Genomic DNA, 15905 nt, shown 5'->3' with positions numbered 1-15905 from the left:
GGGATGGGACTGGCTCCAGGAGCCCTGGCTTTTGAAGGACTGGGCAGCCCCAGGGGGGCAGAGGCCCTACCATCTCCCGAAGGCAACTACCCCGCCTCCTGGCCTGGTCCTGCGTGTTGCAAACACCACGGGAAGCCCCCTGTCCTTCCCAAACTAGATGTCCCTGCCCAAGGCAGAACCAGCGAGTCACCGGAGGAGCAGGGACAGACCCTGGGGACCGAGGGAGCTGCTCCAGGGTGAGGTCAGGGCAGCCGTCCCCTGGCGTCCAAGCACGGGGCTGGTTCTTTCCTAAAAGACACTTTATAAAAATACATCGTAATTGAGTTTAATAATCTTCTCCCTTCCAGAAAGGGCCTGACAGCCGCTGCTTGCTGCTTACTTCTGCCCCATTCCGAATATTTTTACCTTATTTGGATGAAATGCATTATTTTTCTAATGAAAGGCTTTTTTTCAAAGGGCTGTTTCCCGGCCCAGCAGCTGGCTTTATTAGGCAGCACTCCTGCCGTTCTGGGGAGGGGTTTCTCTCCCTGACACCACGCCAGACTCTCTGTCCTCAAAAGCCGAATTCGGTGCTCAGGACCCACAGGGGCAAAAGGCCTCCAGGCCCAGGTTTCTGTCTGTTTCTGCTCCGCGCTTGAGCCTCAACGATGTGCCAGCCCACTGACCCCCAGGTTGGAGAGCACTTGCCCTGTGAGGTCTCCATTGCCCCCACCCCAGGGATAGTGAAGCCCCAGGGAATCCGTTTCTTGGTGGCCCCAGCTCTCCAGGAAGAAATGGAGCTGGGCAGCTGGCACTTCACTTCCACAGCACCGACCCCACAGCCCTGGCTTCCCTTCCTTCCCAGGGTATCTGCCCTCTGCTCTCCCTTTCTGGTCCCGCTGGAGGAGGGACCTCTGAGAAGTTACAGACAATGGCTACCAGGCACCAAATGACAGGGGGCGGGGACTCCTCAGGAACAGATCCGCCCACAATGCAGGCCTGCGACCCAGCAGGTCCGAGGGTGGGACACAGGCAGTCACCGTCCCCAGAGCCAGGCCGAGGCCTGGCCCACCTGTCTGCCCGTCCCAGCTCCCAGACACTGGGACTCCTGGGGGCCTGGTAGGCAGGACCCCCTCGTCCAGGTGAGGTGGCAGCCCCTGGGAACTGAGACGCCTGCTTCTTCAGAGACGGCAAGGAGGCCAGGAAAGAAGGAGAACAAGCCACAGTGTGACACTGAACTGGGCTCTGCTTGTCCCTGGGGAACACGTGGCTGTAAACAGGAACTGCAGGAGTGTCCTTCTAGGTGACAAGCATGAAAGACGCAACCCACAGGCCAGAAACCAGATTGGGGTTGGACCCTCTAGCAGGTGGGTGCAGCCTGTTCCCGGGGACCCTCCAGCGGGCAGGTGCGGCCCGGTACTGGGGACCCTCCAGCGGGCAGGTGCGGCCCGGTACTGGGGACCCTCCAGCGGGCAGGTGCGGCCCGGTACTGGGGACCCTCCAGCGGGCAGGTGCGGCCTGTTCCCGGGGACCCTCCAGCGGGCAGGTGCGGCCCGGTACTGGGGACCCTCCAGCGGGCAGGTGCGGCCCGGTACTGGGGACCCTCCAGCGGGCAGGTGCGGCCCGGTACTGGGGACCCTCCAGCGGGCAGGTGCGGCCCGGTACTGGGGACCCTCCAGTGGGTGGGGATGACCTGCTCCCAGGGACTCTCCAGTGGGCGGGGGCGACCCAGGCCTGGAGACCTGACACTTGAACAGGCCCTGTGTTCCTAGCATTAAGAAGGGTTTGCTGCAGGGGCCGAAAGCAAAACATCTGAGACAGAACAGCCCCAACACCAAGCCTCTGAGCCCAACTGCGTGGCCTCCTCCCTCCCCAGGAAAGGGCGGGGTGGGGCGGGCGGGTGCATGGAGGCCACACCTGCAGGGGCTGCCCAGAGCTTCCTATTTCCGAAGCCCTTGTGTCCGCACAGGCACACGGACGTCTCGGTGTCTGCGTCCAAAGCCCTTGTGTCTGCACAGGCACACGGACGTCACGGCATCTGCAGCCCATGAGCCTGGTCCCGACACCTGGGGGCTGGAGGGAACAGGAGCGCCCCTCAAGGAGTGCATGGCTCTGCTCTTCTGGTTTTAGCCAAATGCTCTGTGAAGGGGAAAGGGGGACTGGGAGGGCGAGAGCTGGGGGAGACGAGGATTCAGAGAGGACGCCACACTCCCCTGCCCGGGAAGCATGCGTCCATTTAAGGAAGGAGAGCTCGTCACTCCACACAAGGTCTATATCCAGTCACACGAGGTCCCTGATCCTCCTGCGGTCAGCTAGTGTGGCCCTCCGGCAGCCACCGGACCTGAACAAAGCCCTCTGCTTCTGGCTGAGCAGCGGCAGAAGCTGCCCATGGGCCCTCACCCACACTTCACTGGCTGAGGCTGCACTGAGACCACCCCCGGGGCCCAGGGTGCCATGAGCAGACAGGGAGCCACAGGCAGAAATTAAATAGTGGCAACTGGTATTTATTACAATTATATACAGTCCTATCTTCCATTCTGAGGTCTATACATGATCACACAAATGAACATGTGTTTCTTGGGGGGAAGGACAGAGCTGGCTGTTGGTCAGGAAAGTCCTGGTACCTGGCTCCTCCGAGGGAGTGAGCCCCCATCTCGCCATGGGATTAGCTGAACCATGACACGGCAAGCGAGGGCATCAGAAGCGCAGCATGGTTTCATTTGTCTGGGAGGACGACGGGGCACGAGTGGGTTGGTGCTGGGGACAGGCACCTGCGGGGTCCAGGGCCGGGTCCAGGGAGGGAGGGGGACGGCAGACACCAGAGGGACCGCAGCTCCTCCTCCACTGAGGAGTCGGGAGGCAGTAGGGACGCTAGCTCTGGCCATGCGTGGTGTCACGGTAGTCAAGACACTCGGCAAACATACCCTGGGCAAGGCGTCTGTCCGGGAGAGGGGGCTGGGCAGGGGCTTGAGCCCCGAGGCTTCGCTGCCTTCAGCCTGACTTGAGGTCAAAGCCAAAGGCTGCTGGGCCTGGGGCTGGGGCTGGCGGCCAGGTGAGAGGAGGCCAGGTGGACAGAAGTGCGACTCCCCACGCTGCCACCAGGCCGCAGTGCAGCTGAGGACAGCTCTGCCCCCTACCTGGGCTCCAAGCTGCCCTCCCAGGGCCAGAGAGGGAGGCAGGGTGTGGCCACGCACCGGCATACTGGACGCCGTCCTCAGGGCTGGAGGCAGTGGGCGCGGCCCTAGTCCCGCTCACTCTCGTTGCTGGCACCCTCAGGCCGCCGCAGCTTCTCCACCTGCTCATTGATCTGCCCATCCCCGCCCCGGCGGTCCTCCCTCTGCACCCCCAGGCAGTCCTCCTCGTCCACATGGCTCACGTCATCATCCTCCTCGTCCTCCTCGTCCTCCTTGTCCTCCCTCTTCTCCTCCTCGCCTTGCACCTCCATCCGCACCTGGCCCTTGACGTCCACCACCCCCTCGCCTTCCTCTTGGGGGCCCAGCAGGTGGTAGGTGACCGTGGAGCCCTCGGGGCTGTGGCCCTCCTTCCCAGGTGAGGACGACGTGGACTCGTTGCTGACGGGTGAGATGTCGCTGCTGCTGTGGTGGTTCACGGCCGCGGGGCTGGAGGGTGACGGTGACTTGACCGGGATCTGCCAGGAGGGGATCTTTGGGGCTGACGGGGACGGAGGGAACTGCCTCCTGGCGGGAGAAGCAGAGGAGGAGGTTGGTGGTGGCATTCAGGACTCCCACCCTTGAAGGGCCACGCCTTCCCTGACCCCCAAGGCCTTGGCGATGGTGAAGGGCCACTGGGCAAGGGAAAGGATGGAGCCCTTCCTCCCCTCCTTTCAGGAGCAAAGATCCTATAGCTGAGATAAATGCCAAGAGTGTCCTACGCCCCCACAGACAGCCAGGGTCCCCCCGGGACCCCCGGGGCGAGGCCCACCTGCCTGGGCAGCTGCTGGAAGCCAAGTGGGGCCTGCTGCCTCTCGGGAGCCTGCTTCCTCCTGATCCTCAGCACTGTCCCTGCCTCCACCCCAGTGGCCAGGAGAGGGACAGGGTAGGGAGGAGCCCAAAAGGGCGATGACTGGGGACTCCAGACACCTCAGCCACAGTCCTAATTTGTCTATGGTCTGAGCAAAAGGTGGAGGCAGGGAGCCCTGGCCACTGGCAGGGGGTCAGACACATCAGAACCAAAAGGGCGGCGGTGGTGCCCTTTGCTAGAAAACTTCTGAGCTCAACACTTTCAACGGGCAAGAGTCAGCTCTCCCTTCTGCTCCGTACTCCCTTCCTGGGCCAGCAGCCAGCCCAAACCAAAGCCAGTTCCAGGAGGGACCTGGGAGGTCAGGTCCACTTGGCAACGGCTCAGAGACAGAGCTCTCCAACAGGCAGGCCCATCTCTGCCTGAGCCAAGAGGACAAAGCGCTGCCCACAGGGCTGTCTCCCAGCAGGGCCTCAGACACAACTCTCCCCCCAGACCCCACTTGAATGGGGCACACACCACAGCCTGCTTTATTCACCAGCATCCTCAACACTAACAAGAAATTCCGTGTGCAATTTTCTTGGCCCCACGGTTACCCGACGGCCTGGCCTCCATCCCCAGCCTCCAAGGCACTGGTCTCGGTTAGGGAAAATGGAGACTGTCTCCTAATGACAATGCTCTGGCCTCTGCCAGCACCACACCTCTTTCTAGGACATCTTCTTTTCCTCAGGGAGAACCAGGAAGTTAAGTGGCTTGGAAAATGGGGTCTTCTGACTGGAGCCGCAAGACCCCTCTGCACCCCATCCTGGACCCTAGTGAAGAGCCCACCTGTACCCTCCCATTCACCCAGCTCCCACCAAACCCAGTCCAGCAGGGAAACAAGGACAGCCCATGCAAGGCACCCTAGGGCATCAGCCCAGGAGGACGGCCCACATTGGCGGCTCCCAGGACACAGTGGCTCCTGGACACTGGACTTTTAGTTTTAAAAACCAGAACAGTCCAGGCACAGTGGCTCATGCCTGTAATCCCAGCACTTTGGGAGGCCGTGGGCAGATCGCCTAAGTTCGGGAGTTCAAGACCAGCCTGGCCAACACTGCAAAATCCCACCTCTACTAAAAATAAAAAAATTAGCCGGGAGTGGTGGCAGATGCCTGTAGTCCCAGCTACTCGGGAGGCTGAGGCAGGAGAATGGCTTGAACCCGGGAGGCAGAGGTTGTAGTGAGCCAAGGTCATGCCACTGCACTGCAGCCTGGGCAACAGAGCGAGACTCCATCTCAAAAAATAAATAAAAATAAAAATAAATAAAACCAGGACAGTCCCAGGCAAAGCAGGACAAGTGGGTCAGCCTGCCTCTGAGGCTGCATTGGTGACAATGTGCTGTCACTACAGAGGGACAACAGGGGGACCACCAAGAAGCTGGTGGGGCAGGGCCTGCTTCTACTCATGCCTTCAGTCGTGGAAGCCTTCCAAGTAGAAAACGCAAAGACCCTCCCGCAAGGGCTTTCCCTGGACAAAGCTGTCACTGAGTGGTCACCTGGGGCTCAGGAAGGAGGAGGAGCCAAACCAGGAGGTTCTCCTCTGCTCCAAGGGCCCTGCTTTTTGGCTCAAGCTGTCCCTTACCAGGTCTTGATAGGCCTGGGAGCTGTATATCAACACTCATGTGCCACAGACCGTCACCTCTGGAGTGGAGAGGTGGTCAACTGGGGAATGAAAAGAGAAGCTCAAAAGGCCCCAGACTCAGTGCCTGAGTCGCCCAGACAGATGGGGTCCTCGGGGGTGGGGGTGAGGGTCATGCCCCTCCCATGCCCCAGAGCTCCCAGTCCCCCTTTCCAGGCCTGACCAGAACAGGGTCCCCATCCCTCCCTCCTACCGATTTAAAAGAAGTCCTTTCAAGGAGTTAATTTCGGACTTGAGTTCGTTGATATTCTGGGACTCCAGGATCCAGTTGGTGGATGTGGTGGCCTGAAAGCAGAGCACAGGGAGCAAGGCTCAGGGTGGGGTCCTTGTGGCACGGGCGGGGCCTGCGGCTGCAGGAGAACCTGGGTGGGGGCAGCAGGTGGGGCATTCTGGGTCCGTTCTGGGGAACGTGGAGGAAGGTTCTGCCACTGCCCACTGCCTGCCATGCCTCTGTTTGGATGACGACATCCTTAAACATTCCCACGGCTCTGTTTGGACATCTGATGACTTAAGGAATCATTATGTGTTTTTAGGTGCCATAATGGTACTGTGGGCATCTTTGAGAGACATGTGGAGGCGTGAAGGTGCGGTATGAAGCGGTATGACGCCTGGGATATAAGATGGCCCAGGGTGGAAAGAGGAAACAGCCACCATCTCTGACAAACCCCATCCTTCCATGCACAACTTTCCCCTTTGAAGGTAACACTGTTTTCCAAATAAACTTCACAGGACTACATCTCACTTCTGGCCAAGCTTGCTGGTGTAGATGGGGAAAAGGACAGCCAAACCAGAGGTCCCCAAATGGGAGCTGCCGGTGGCCACCTGCTTGTGACATGTGCACAGAGGACAATGCCACATGAGGCCTCTGTGTGAGATCTACCTCGCCCAGGCTGAAGGCCACCCCAGGCTGTCTTTAAGTGCACAGATGAATATTGCCAGCTCTCCTGATACTGCACCCCTGGGCCGGCACAGGGGACGTTCCCTGGCTGTTCCCCACCAGTGTGCGGTGGGCCGCTGGGCTGGCTTTCAGAGGCCTGGCCCCTGACGTGGGGTCGGGGGCTGCCGTGGGCTCGCCGCAGCAAGCAGCCCAGCTGGCACACCTTAGCAGGGAGCAGTTCTTTGGGGGACCTGTAGGTCTCAGGAAGGAAAACCTGGGCAGTCTGAGTGAGTGTGTGTCACCCGCCACCCTCAGACACAGCCCCTCAGGGTTCCTACTCCAGACCACCAGACACGGAGGGCCCAGGAGCCACTGTTCTGGCTTCTCTGAGACCTTGAAAGCTACAGCAGCCCATTAACAAGGGCGCAATTTCCACTCACCGGCCTACAAAGGACTCAGATTTCCAAACGCATATGGTGCCAGATGCCAGGATTTAGAAATAAAATCTGACATCTGGGGCTTTTTAGTCAGTCTCTTTAAAAAACAGTTGTAGAAAACTCATAGCCTTCAGTTTTATGTAGGTTTTTTAATTACTTAAAGCTCTTCTTTTTAATTTTTTACAGTGCTCCAGTAGGAGTTTGGAAGCCAGATATAAAAACTTACATTACAGCTGAGAAAACACAGCTCTGGGTCTTTGGTTTATGGGGTAACCGAAGTCCTCACACATGCGAGTTTAGATGCCAAGCCAGTGGCCCCACTGCAGCTCGGGAGAGAAGGTTGGGGTGGGCCAGGGACAGCGGCAGCAAAGCCAGCTCGAGGAACTCTGAGGGGCCTGACCCCTCTCACCACCCAGCACATCCCGGGCCCCCACTGCTTCTTCAACACAACATGTGGTCTTCATCTCATGCGCAAGGCCTGAAAACAGTTTTCCAATTTCCGGGATGGCTTCTGGCCACAGGCCGACCATGGATCCAAAAGATGATCTGACCCAGGAGAGCAGGCGGGGCCGTCGCTGGGCTTCCTGGTGCTTTAGGGACCGGCCACCCGCGGAGAACGTGCACTGCACGGTGGCTGGAGGTGGCCACCAGTACCCGCAGCCACCCCAGGAGGAAGGGCAGGCAGCACCTCTGTGTGTGGTTTGGATGTCCAGGGGGGAGATTCCCGGGACTCTCTTCAAGAGACACCCCAGACTCCATGGAAAATGGAAAGACCGTCATTTTCGTGGTTTTTGCAAATGCAAAAGATTTGAGAGCTGGCTCGAGCCAAGTCGTACACTAGGAGTGGCTTGCCCTGGGCGAGCAACTCGGGACGGGACTCTCCAGAGCCCAGCTTGTGGGGGCAGCCCGGGAGAATTGTCCACCGGGCACAGAGCTGTGGGGCAAGCGACAGAGAGAAGAGCCAGTGGGCGTTCTGGAGCCACCAGGCCACTGTCTCCTGGACCTGGTCTGTCTGACGCTGCCTCAGCGATGACCCCTGTTACCCACCCACAGAACACAGGCCTGCAATCCTGTGAGTTGGTTGGAGCCAGGCACCCTCCTGAGCCCATGAAGAGCCCCACGAATTAGGCGCCGTTATGGCTCCATTTTACAGATGAGGAAACTAAGACTCAGAGAGGTTAAGTAACTTGCCTGTGGTCATGCAGCTAACAAGTGGCAGGGCCAGGAAAGCTGCCATGCCACGATTTCTTCACATTTGGGCAGTGAGGCAAGGACACTGACTCGGAAGTCACTTCTGGCTCCCTAGGGTTGCTGGAACCTGTGGAACCTGAGTCTAGAGAACCTGCCCGCTGCACTGTGGTGTGGACGGGGCTGGTGCTGGTGAACTGACTGCGACTCGCTTCTCCCCTGTCTGTTCCGGAACCCCGCCTGGCCATGCTGAGCTGCAACCTAACTTAGAGGTAGAGGCCGCCCCACGTCTACACAGAGGGCCTCCAGAGCTGCGGGGATATGGCTGCCATGAGATATCACAGGCAGAGGGTAGCTTTTCCTTCCTCCTGTTGGGAGGTGACAGAGAGAGAGAAAGGACAGCCTCAACGGTTAAACGTCATACTGACTGCCCAGCAACGGCCTCCTGTCTCTACAAGGAGAGAAAGGGCAGCGTCGGCCGTGGCCGTGTAACCACCGTGAGACTGGGGCGAAGTCCGGCTCCCGAAGGTGGCAAGCCGGGCCCAAGGGACAAGAGTGAAGGGCACATGGGACAGACCTGGGCCTGGAGGGCCCTGCAGGGCAGAGACAGGTACCTTGGCAGCGGCCAGCTCGTGGGCGAGCTCCTGGATCTTCTGCTGCTGCTGAATCAGCAGCTCCTGGACGGAGGCGAGGGTCGTCTGTAACTGAGTCACTGCGAGGAGAAAGCAGTCACGGCGCGGTTAAATTCACAGGCACAGATGTTCCTCTCGCTCGGTCCGTGCACCTAGGAGCTGCCCATGTTCCCGCTCCATCTAATTTATCTGCAGACACTCCCAGCCCCCCGCAATCCATCTAATTTATCTGCACTCTGGGTGATCTGCCTGCCCTGTGTCTAACCTCTAGTATTTCTACTTTATCTTTCTATTGTGTAGTTGTCCATGGTCAACAGTATATCCGTCCAGAACCTCTCCCCTCTAATTAGAGCTGGCTATGATTTGCTGAGCTCTCCCGGCTTCTCTGGCGCCTGCGTCCTTCATCTCCTGGGCCTCAGTGTCCTTGTGAAACTCCTGGAGTCTCCAATGCCCGGACAGATGCATCTCGGGTCCCCGCCACATTCACATCCAGGACTGGCTCAAGCCACAAGTCCTGTTTCCCACTGCTCCTTCCTGCCCTCCCCACCTGACCCCAGGCTGCCTGTTCCACTCCCTGGTGTCCTGTGACCCCTCAGGACCCTGTTGCCACCAATGTCAGCCTTGCAGGAGCAAACGCCAGTAGAATGGGCAGCATCAGAGGGTTTCTGAAAGGGTTTCTGTGAGCTTCACAAATGTGCCCCAGAGGGACACAGACTCCTGCCTGGGACAGGTGGCTCTCTCGTTGGCCTCGCTCTAGTTTCTAGATTCAGAGCTGCCGTCTAGTAAACAAGTTTATAAAGAGGAGAAGCCACCTCTGGTGCGACAGGTCCCAGCTAATCTGGGCCATTGCTGGGGCACGGGGTAATGAACGTGAGCCCTGTCGAGTCGATAACAGGGGAGGTGGCCAGGGTCCTGGGAGCCACAGTAATTACAGACTCTCTTGACCCCACAGTGGAGTCTTAGAGGGAAGGGGGAAAATCACTGAAAACCCCCCTGAAAACCTCATAGAAGCAGAAATTAAAAATGAACTTTACAGCCCTTAGAAAGGCTGTCATTTTATTCCCCTTATTAATATTCTGAGGTTGGGAGCCTTTCCGTAAAAACATAATTAATTGAGGCCGCGCCGACAGTAAACAAGCAATTTCAAATTAAACCGAAATGACGGCGGCTTCATTTGCAAATGTGAACAGATTCTCAGAGCAGATAAATGAAGTCACCACATAGAGTGGAGACGGAGGGAGAGGGGAGGGGCAGAGAAGGGGCTGCTTGGAGAAGGCTGTGAGGGGTGACTTGATGGAGTCATTAATCTTTACCTGTCTGGGCCACACTGCCACTCAGCTCAGAGAGACCGGCCTCCATCCTCTCCAGCTGCTTCCTGTCCTCTCGGCCGCCCAAGATGAGGGGGAGCAGGTATTTCTGAAAGAAGCGGGACAGGGTGAGGAATGCATACGGACCCAGGGTTATCCTCCAACAATCTCTCAAATTCTGCCGCCCAACTTTCTCCCGGTCATCCCCGGGTTTTGGAAACCCTAAGCAAACACCATAAATGAACAAGATATTTGAAAAAGTTATGAGACTGCGATTACAACCACGTAAAAATTCTGCCTGAATAAGGACAAGGACCAGGAGGGAACGTGGACAGGGAGAGTCAGCTGGATCTGCTGTGATGGGAACTTTCTGGTTCCTTTATTTACTTTTCTTAGTGATGCCACACTATTTCTGTAACACAAAGTTTTAAACTCTACTGTCAAAGTTGTAAGATATAAATGTGGATGGACACACAAGCATCAGATACTGCTGGAGCCTCCAGGAGGCGAGGGAGGAGGGGCAGCTCTTCCCGGCATATTCTCCTGAATCATGAACATTTTGAACCTGTGAGTGAATCACCTATTCGGAAACAAATGAGTACAATTAATAAACAAAACATCACTGGAGAAACTAAAGGAAAATCAACAACACACTTCTGGGACCCTTGGTTCTCTCGCCAGGGGATAACATCAGTGCTCTGAGGCTGCTGGAAGAGGTCACCTCAATCTTTTTCTAAATGAAGCCTGAATCCTCAGAACAAACTTCCTTCATGTAAGAGTCAAAAGAAGTCGAGTTCCCCAGAATTAAATGCAGGGCAGAAGGGAGAGGAAGGCGCAGGACCAGAAGAGACTGGCTCTGGGAAAAAAGAAAGTGGATGTGGCAAGGCCACCCCTCACAGGGGCCTAGAACCAGGGACGCCTGGGGGGCCATTCAGGAAGGAAGTAGGCAGGGCAGGGCTGGCAACAGGTGCTCTTGGTCGCCTTGGAGGTGAGGGTGTGGAGGGGTGGAGGTGGGTGGCGGGGCCTTCAGGGACAGCTGCCTGTAGGAATATGTGCACTGATGTCCAGCCACTCGGAATATGGAGACAAAGTCCCCCAGGTGAGGAGAGTGAGACCCACTGCCCACTTCAGTGGGTGCTGCCAACGGCAGTGCAGCGCAGGCCTGGCAGGAGCTGCCCAGGGACAACTTTGGTTCTTAATCTATCTGGGCCCAGATAGGAAAGAGGACGGAAACCTCTCCATTACGGTTTCTGTACCAGGGAAGGAAAAGAAGGTCTCTTGCAAGGGGTTTGTGGGAATTCATTTCCAGAGTGACTCCTAAGTGAAGATCATTCTTCAGCAGCACATGTATAGACGCATTTCCCATTTTGCAAAGTGCTTTTCAACCACAGTGTGAGCTATTACCCACAACTGAGCCAGTGTGAGCTATTACCCACAACTGAGCCAGAACTCATCAAAGGTAGCCTTATGCTTCAGGATGAAATGTCCTCAGCATGAAAGGTAAAGAATTCTTGGCCGGGCACGGTGGCTCACGCTTGTAATCCCAGCACTTTGGGAGGCTGAGGTGGGCAGATCTTGAGGTCAGGAGTTCGAGATCAGCCTGGCCAACACAGTGAAACTCCGTCTCTACTAAAAATATAAAGACTAGCTGAGTGTGGTGGCGCATGCCTACAATCCCAGCTCCTCGGGAGGCTGTGGCTGGAGAATCGCTTGAACCCGGGAGGCAGAGGTTGCAGTGAGCCGAGATCATGCCACTGCACTCCAGCCTAGGTAACAGAGCTAGACTCTGTCTAAAAAACAAACAAACAAACAAACAAAAAAATCATATATGTGTGTGTAACCAACTAAACACCCCATTTCTGAGATCAGAAGTCCTAAGGGCAGGAGCAGACACGCTGCCCTAGCCGAAGTCTTCACATGTTTATAAAGCAAGTCAAGGGCTTCTTACCATTTCTTTTTTTTTTTTTCAATTTCGAGAAACTGACCAGATGCTTTAGAAATTCTCTTGTTACCATTGTGACTGATATTGCAATGTTTCTTTTCTTTTTTAAAGTAGAGCAGAGAGCCCAGAGCTTCGTAGAAACTATGGTGGCAGCTCCCTGTGAGTGCCCACACCAAGGCGAGCTGCCGAGCTGCCCTCCCGCTCCCATCAGGCCACAGGCCCTCCATGGGTGGCCATGTGACAGTGCCTACTGCTCAGTACAGCCGGGGCATTCACTTGAGGACTCTGCATTTGTATCACATCCTTCTTGGTGCTGGTATACAGTCAGTGAGATTTGAAGGGGGCACCAGTTCAGGGGGAGAAGTACTGAGCCCCAAGAGGTGTTTTTGTTCTGTTCTGTTTATTTATTTGAGACAGAGTCTCGCTCTGTCACCCAGGCTGGAGCACAGTGGCACAATCTTGGCTCACTGCAGGCTCACTGCAACCTACGCCTCCCGGGTTCAAGTGATTCTCCTGACTCAGCCTCCCAAGTAGCTGGGATTACAGGTGCCCACCAAGACACCAAGCTAATTTGTGTGTTTTCAGTAGAGACAGGGTTTCACCTTGTTGGCCAGGCTGGTCTCAAACTCCTGACCTCAAGTGATCTGCCTCCCAAAGTCCTGGGATTATAGGTGTGAACCACTGTGCCTGGCTTATTTTGTTTTTTACATTGAGACAGGATCTCCTTCTGTGGCCCAGGCTGGAGTGCAGCAGTGTGGTCTCAGCTCACTGCAACTTCTGCCTCCCGAGCCCAAGTGGTCCTTGCACCTCAACCTCCCGAGTACAGCTGGGACTGCAGATTCACACCACCACGCCCAGCTTATTTTTGTTTTTTTGTTTTGTTTTACTTTATTTGTCTTTGGTAGAAACAGAGATTCACCACGTTGGCCAGGCTAATCTCAAACATCTGGGTTGAGATGGAGTCTCGCTCTGTCGCCCAGGCTGGAGTGCAGTGGCGCGATCCCGGCTCACTGCAAGCTCCGCCTCCCGGGTTCACCCCATTCTCCTGCCTCAGCCTCCCCAGTAGCTGGGACTACAGGCGCCCGCCACCATGCCGGGCTAATTTTTTGTATTTTCAGTAAAGACTGGGTTTCACCGTGTTAGCCAGGATAGTCTCGATCTCCTGACCTCGTGATCAGCTCAGGATCCTCAGCCTCAGCCTGCCAAAGTGCTGGGATTACAGGCGTGAGCCACCGCGCCCAGCGCTTGTTTCTCAATTTCTAACATGAAAATGTCCAGCTCCAGGAATACATGCTACACTTAAAAAAAATATTCTGCTCTAACTGTCATTAGCTTTTGTACTGCATCAAAAATGAAGAATCCCAGAGTACCACGGCTGAACATGTTTCATGTGCCTTATGGCGAGTCTGGGTGCTCATTCAGGTTGTTTAAAAAAAAAAAAATCACTGGCCAGGCACGGTGGCTCAGCCTGTAATCCCAGCACTTTGGGAGGCTGAGGTGGATGGATCACCTGAGGTCATGAGTTTGAGACTGGCCTAGCCAACACAGTGAAACGCCATCTCTACTAAAAATACAAAAATTAGCCAGGCATGTTGGCGCATGCCTATAATCCCAGCTACTCAGGAAGCTGAGACAGGAGAATTGCTTGAACTCAGGAGGCAGAGGTTGCAGTGAGCTGAGATCGCGCCACTGCACTCCGGCCTGGGCGACACAGCGACACTCCATCTCAAAAAAAAAAAAAAATCACCGATCGGGGTGGAGGAGCTGGCAGCCTCGAAAGAAAAGAGGCTTCTCTCCAGGATCCCAAGATCTGGACTGGCCACCTACCCTGGCCCTGCATTTTCTAGAAACTAGACTCATTTGCTTCATGTCCAAGTTGGGCCTTCACAAGGGAGTCAATGTTTACCTCATGCCTGCAGTTCTGTTGCAAGCAATGAGCCTGGGATCCTGAGAGTTGACCTGAGAAGCCTGGGAAATCCTAGATTTCTATAGATGCCAACACAACAGAGCAAAAAGAACAGCTCCCATACATCTGATGACACTAAGGTTCCCACTGCCGCTCTTAAATGCTATGGCAGAACAATGGTGTATAAAGCTCTTCCATGTGCCGGGCATGGATCTGAGCCCTCTATAAGGGAGACTGACTCTTCGGGACTTCACAACAACCTCGTGAGGTTGGGACTGTTATCCCCATTTTACAGACCAGAGCCTGTGATCACCAAGCTCCTGAGGGGCAGAGCCAGGGCTCAGCAAAGCAGCTGGCCCAGCATTTATGATCTTTTCCATTATGTTATTCTGTGTCTCAAAACCGCTCGCACGGCTTCCCTGTGCAGGCGCTACTCTAAGTGCCCAACACGGGCTGGCAAGGGACAGACCTCACGATGCCCCTGCAAGTAGAGATCCAGGTGGTACATGCTGAGTACTGGAGAAAAGATGGGCAGAGCCTGCCAAGCCCCGCAGCAGGGCAGGGCCTGGATCCAGCCGTGAACCCCGACTTCTACTACAGCCTCTCGCTGCCAACACGCTCCAGGGCAGAGCACGGCAGTGCCTCCATGCAGGGCAGCCAGTGAAAGGGCACTGAATGCCACAGGGTGGCAGAGGCACAGCACCCACAGCCACTGGGGGTGACTCACCTTGTAGAGCTGGTGAAAGCCAAATGCGATACCTGCCATGATGATGGCCAGGGCGCCGTAATCTCGCCATCGGGATCCTGCGGGGCCTACAGGCGGGGTAAGAGGAGGAGGGTTAGAAGACGTACACGGTGTCCTTCCCTGGGTGGGGGCCGGCACACGTGCCTCAGTAGCACAGTCTCCTCGCCTCCAACGATGGGCAAGTGGAACACTCTACCGTAGGAAGGCAGCACATGATCATCACAACAGCAGCTCGGCTCCGTCCCCTCCTGTTCCCACTACCTCGACTGGGACACAAGGGATGCCAGTCACCCAACCCTGACTGCAAGCTGTGGGTGGAGGTATCTAGTAGTGAGCTGAGCCTCGAGTCGGGAGTCAGGTGGCAGAGGTGATCTGAAGACCGATGGCATGGTCTCTACCTCAGGAACAAAAGATCCAGAGACGATAACATGAGTACATTTTGGGGAGCATAAATACACCCACATATGCCCTACTATAGCTGGCGATCAGCTGGGGGCCACAGCAGAACCAAGCGGGGTCTCAGTGAAGTGGAGAGGGGGACTGTGGTACGCTGGGTGGGGGCACGGGGGTGGGCTGTGGTAAACTAGACCTCCCAGCCCTGCCTCTCGCTTGGAGCCAGCGGAGAGAAAACACGAGTCTCCAAATGACTGAGGCTTCGGAGAGTGCGAACGCCTATCAAAAGGGATGGGGGTGGCAGGGGAGAGGGGCTACGGTCAGCAGGGCCTTGGAGGAGCCCTGAGGCCCTTGGGGGCTGGAGGGGAGCAAGCACAAAGGAGAAACAGTAGGTGCATGTGGACCAGGTGAGCACCCTGGGCCTGACTAAAGAGGAGAGCTGCTCTGGCCCAGAGGACCCCAATAGCAGGGTGCTGGGGAGAACGGAGAGAAGCCAAGGAAGCTGCAGGTGCAGTGGAGGCTGGGGCGGGGCAGGAAAGAGGTGGAGAGGTGGCGCCAGGTGGACTGTGTGGTCAAGGAAGCCGAATATTCTTTCATAAGCAATGGGAGTCACTGGGGGACGTGATTCAGGGAATGCCATGACCCTGAAGAGCAGCACTGGGGTGGCTCTGAGGATGGTCAGAAGTGGGGGCCACAGAGGCAGAAGACCTGGGGCGAGGCTGCTGCAAGGGTTCACGAGGTGGAGATTGCCTGGGACCAGCACAGAGGGCAAGAAGGGAGTGGGGTGATGTCTCAGAACACGCTGCTGCTGCTGTGAAGAGCTGCCAGTCTTCGTGGAGGAGCA

At 56.4% G+C, this 15905-nt stretch overlaps 1 protein-coding gene across 3 annotated transcripts in view; it reads right to left on the bottom strand.

Moving 5' to 3' along the window:
* Nucleotides 1-2462: 2462 nt before the first annotated feature.
* Nucleotides 2463-15905, bottom strand: part of PEX14 (peroxisomal biogenesis factor 14) — a 158384-nt gene continuing 144941 nt past the window's right edge. For all 3 annotated transcript variants that reach the window (XM_050788737.1, XM_050788751.1, XM_050788745.1), the window contains 5 exons: nucleotides 14651-14736; nucleotides 10082-10184; nucleotides 8751-8848; nucleotides 5828-5919; nucleotides 2463-3677 (listed from right to left, as the gene is read on the bottom strand). In XM_050788737.1, coding sequence (XP_050644694.1) covers nucleotides 3221-3677; nucleotides 5828-5919; nucleotides 8751-8848; nucleotides 10082-10184; nucleotides 14651-14736 — 836 coding nt within the window. In that variant the 3' untranslated portion in view covers nucleotides 2463-3220. The remainder of the gene's footprint in view (nucleotides 3678-5827; nucleotides 5920-8750; nucleotides 8849-10081; nucleotides 10185-14650; nucleotides 14737-15905) is intronic.

Source organism: Macaca thibetana, chromosome 1, assembly GCF_024542745.1.
Source record: "Macaca thibetana thibetana isolate TM-01 chromosome 1, ASM2454274v1, whole genome shotgun sequence".
Taxonomy (NCBI): Eukaryota; Metazoa; Chordata; class Mammalia; order Primates; family Cercopithecidae; genus Macaca; species Macaca thibetana.
Note: the sequence above shows the minus strand (reverse complement) of the source record. Positions and strands in the feature narration are given on the sequence as shown.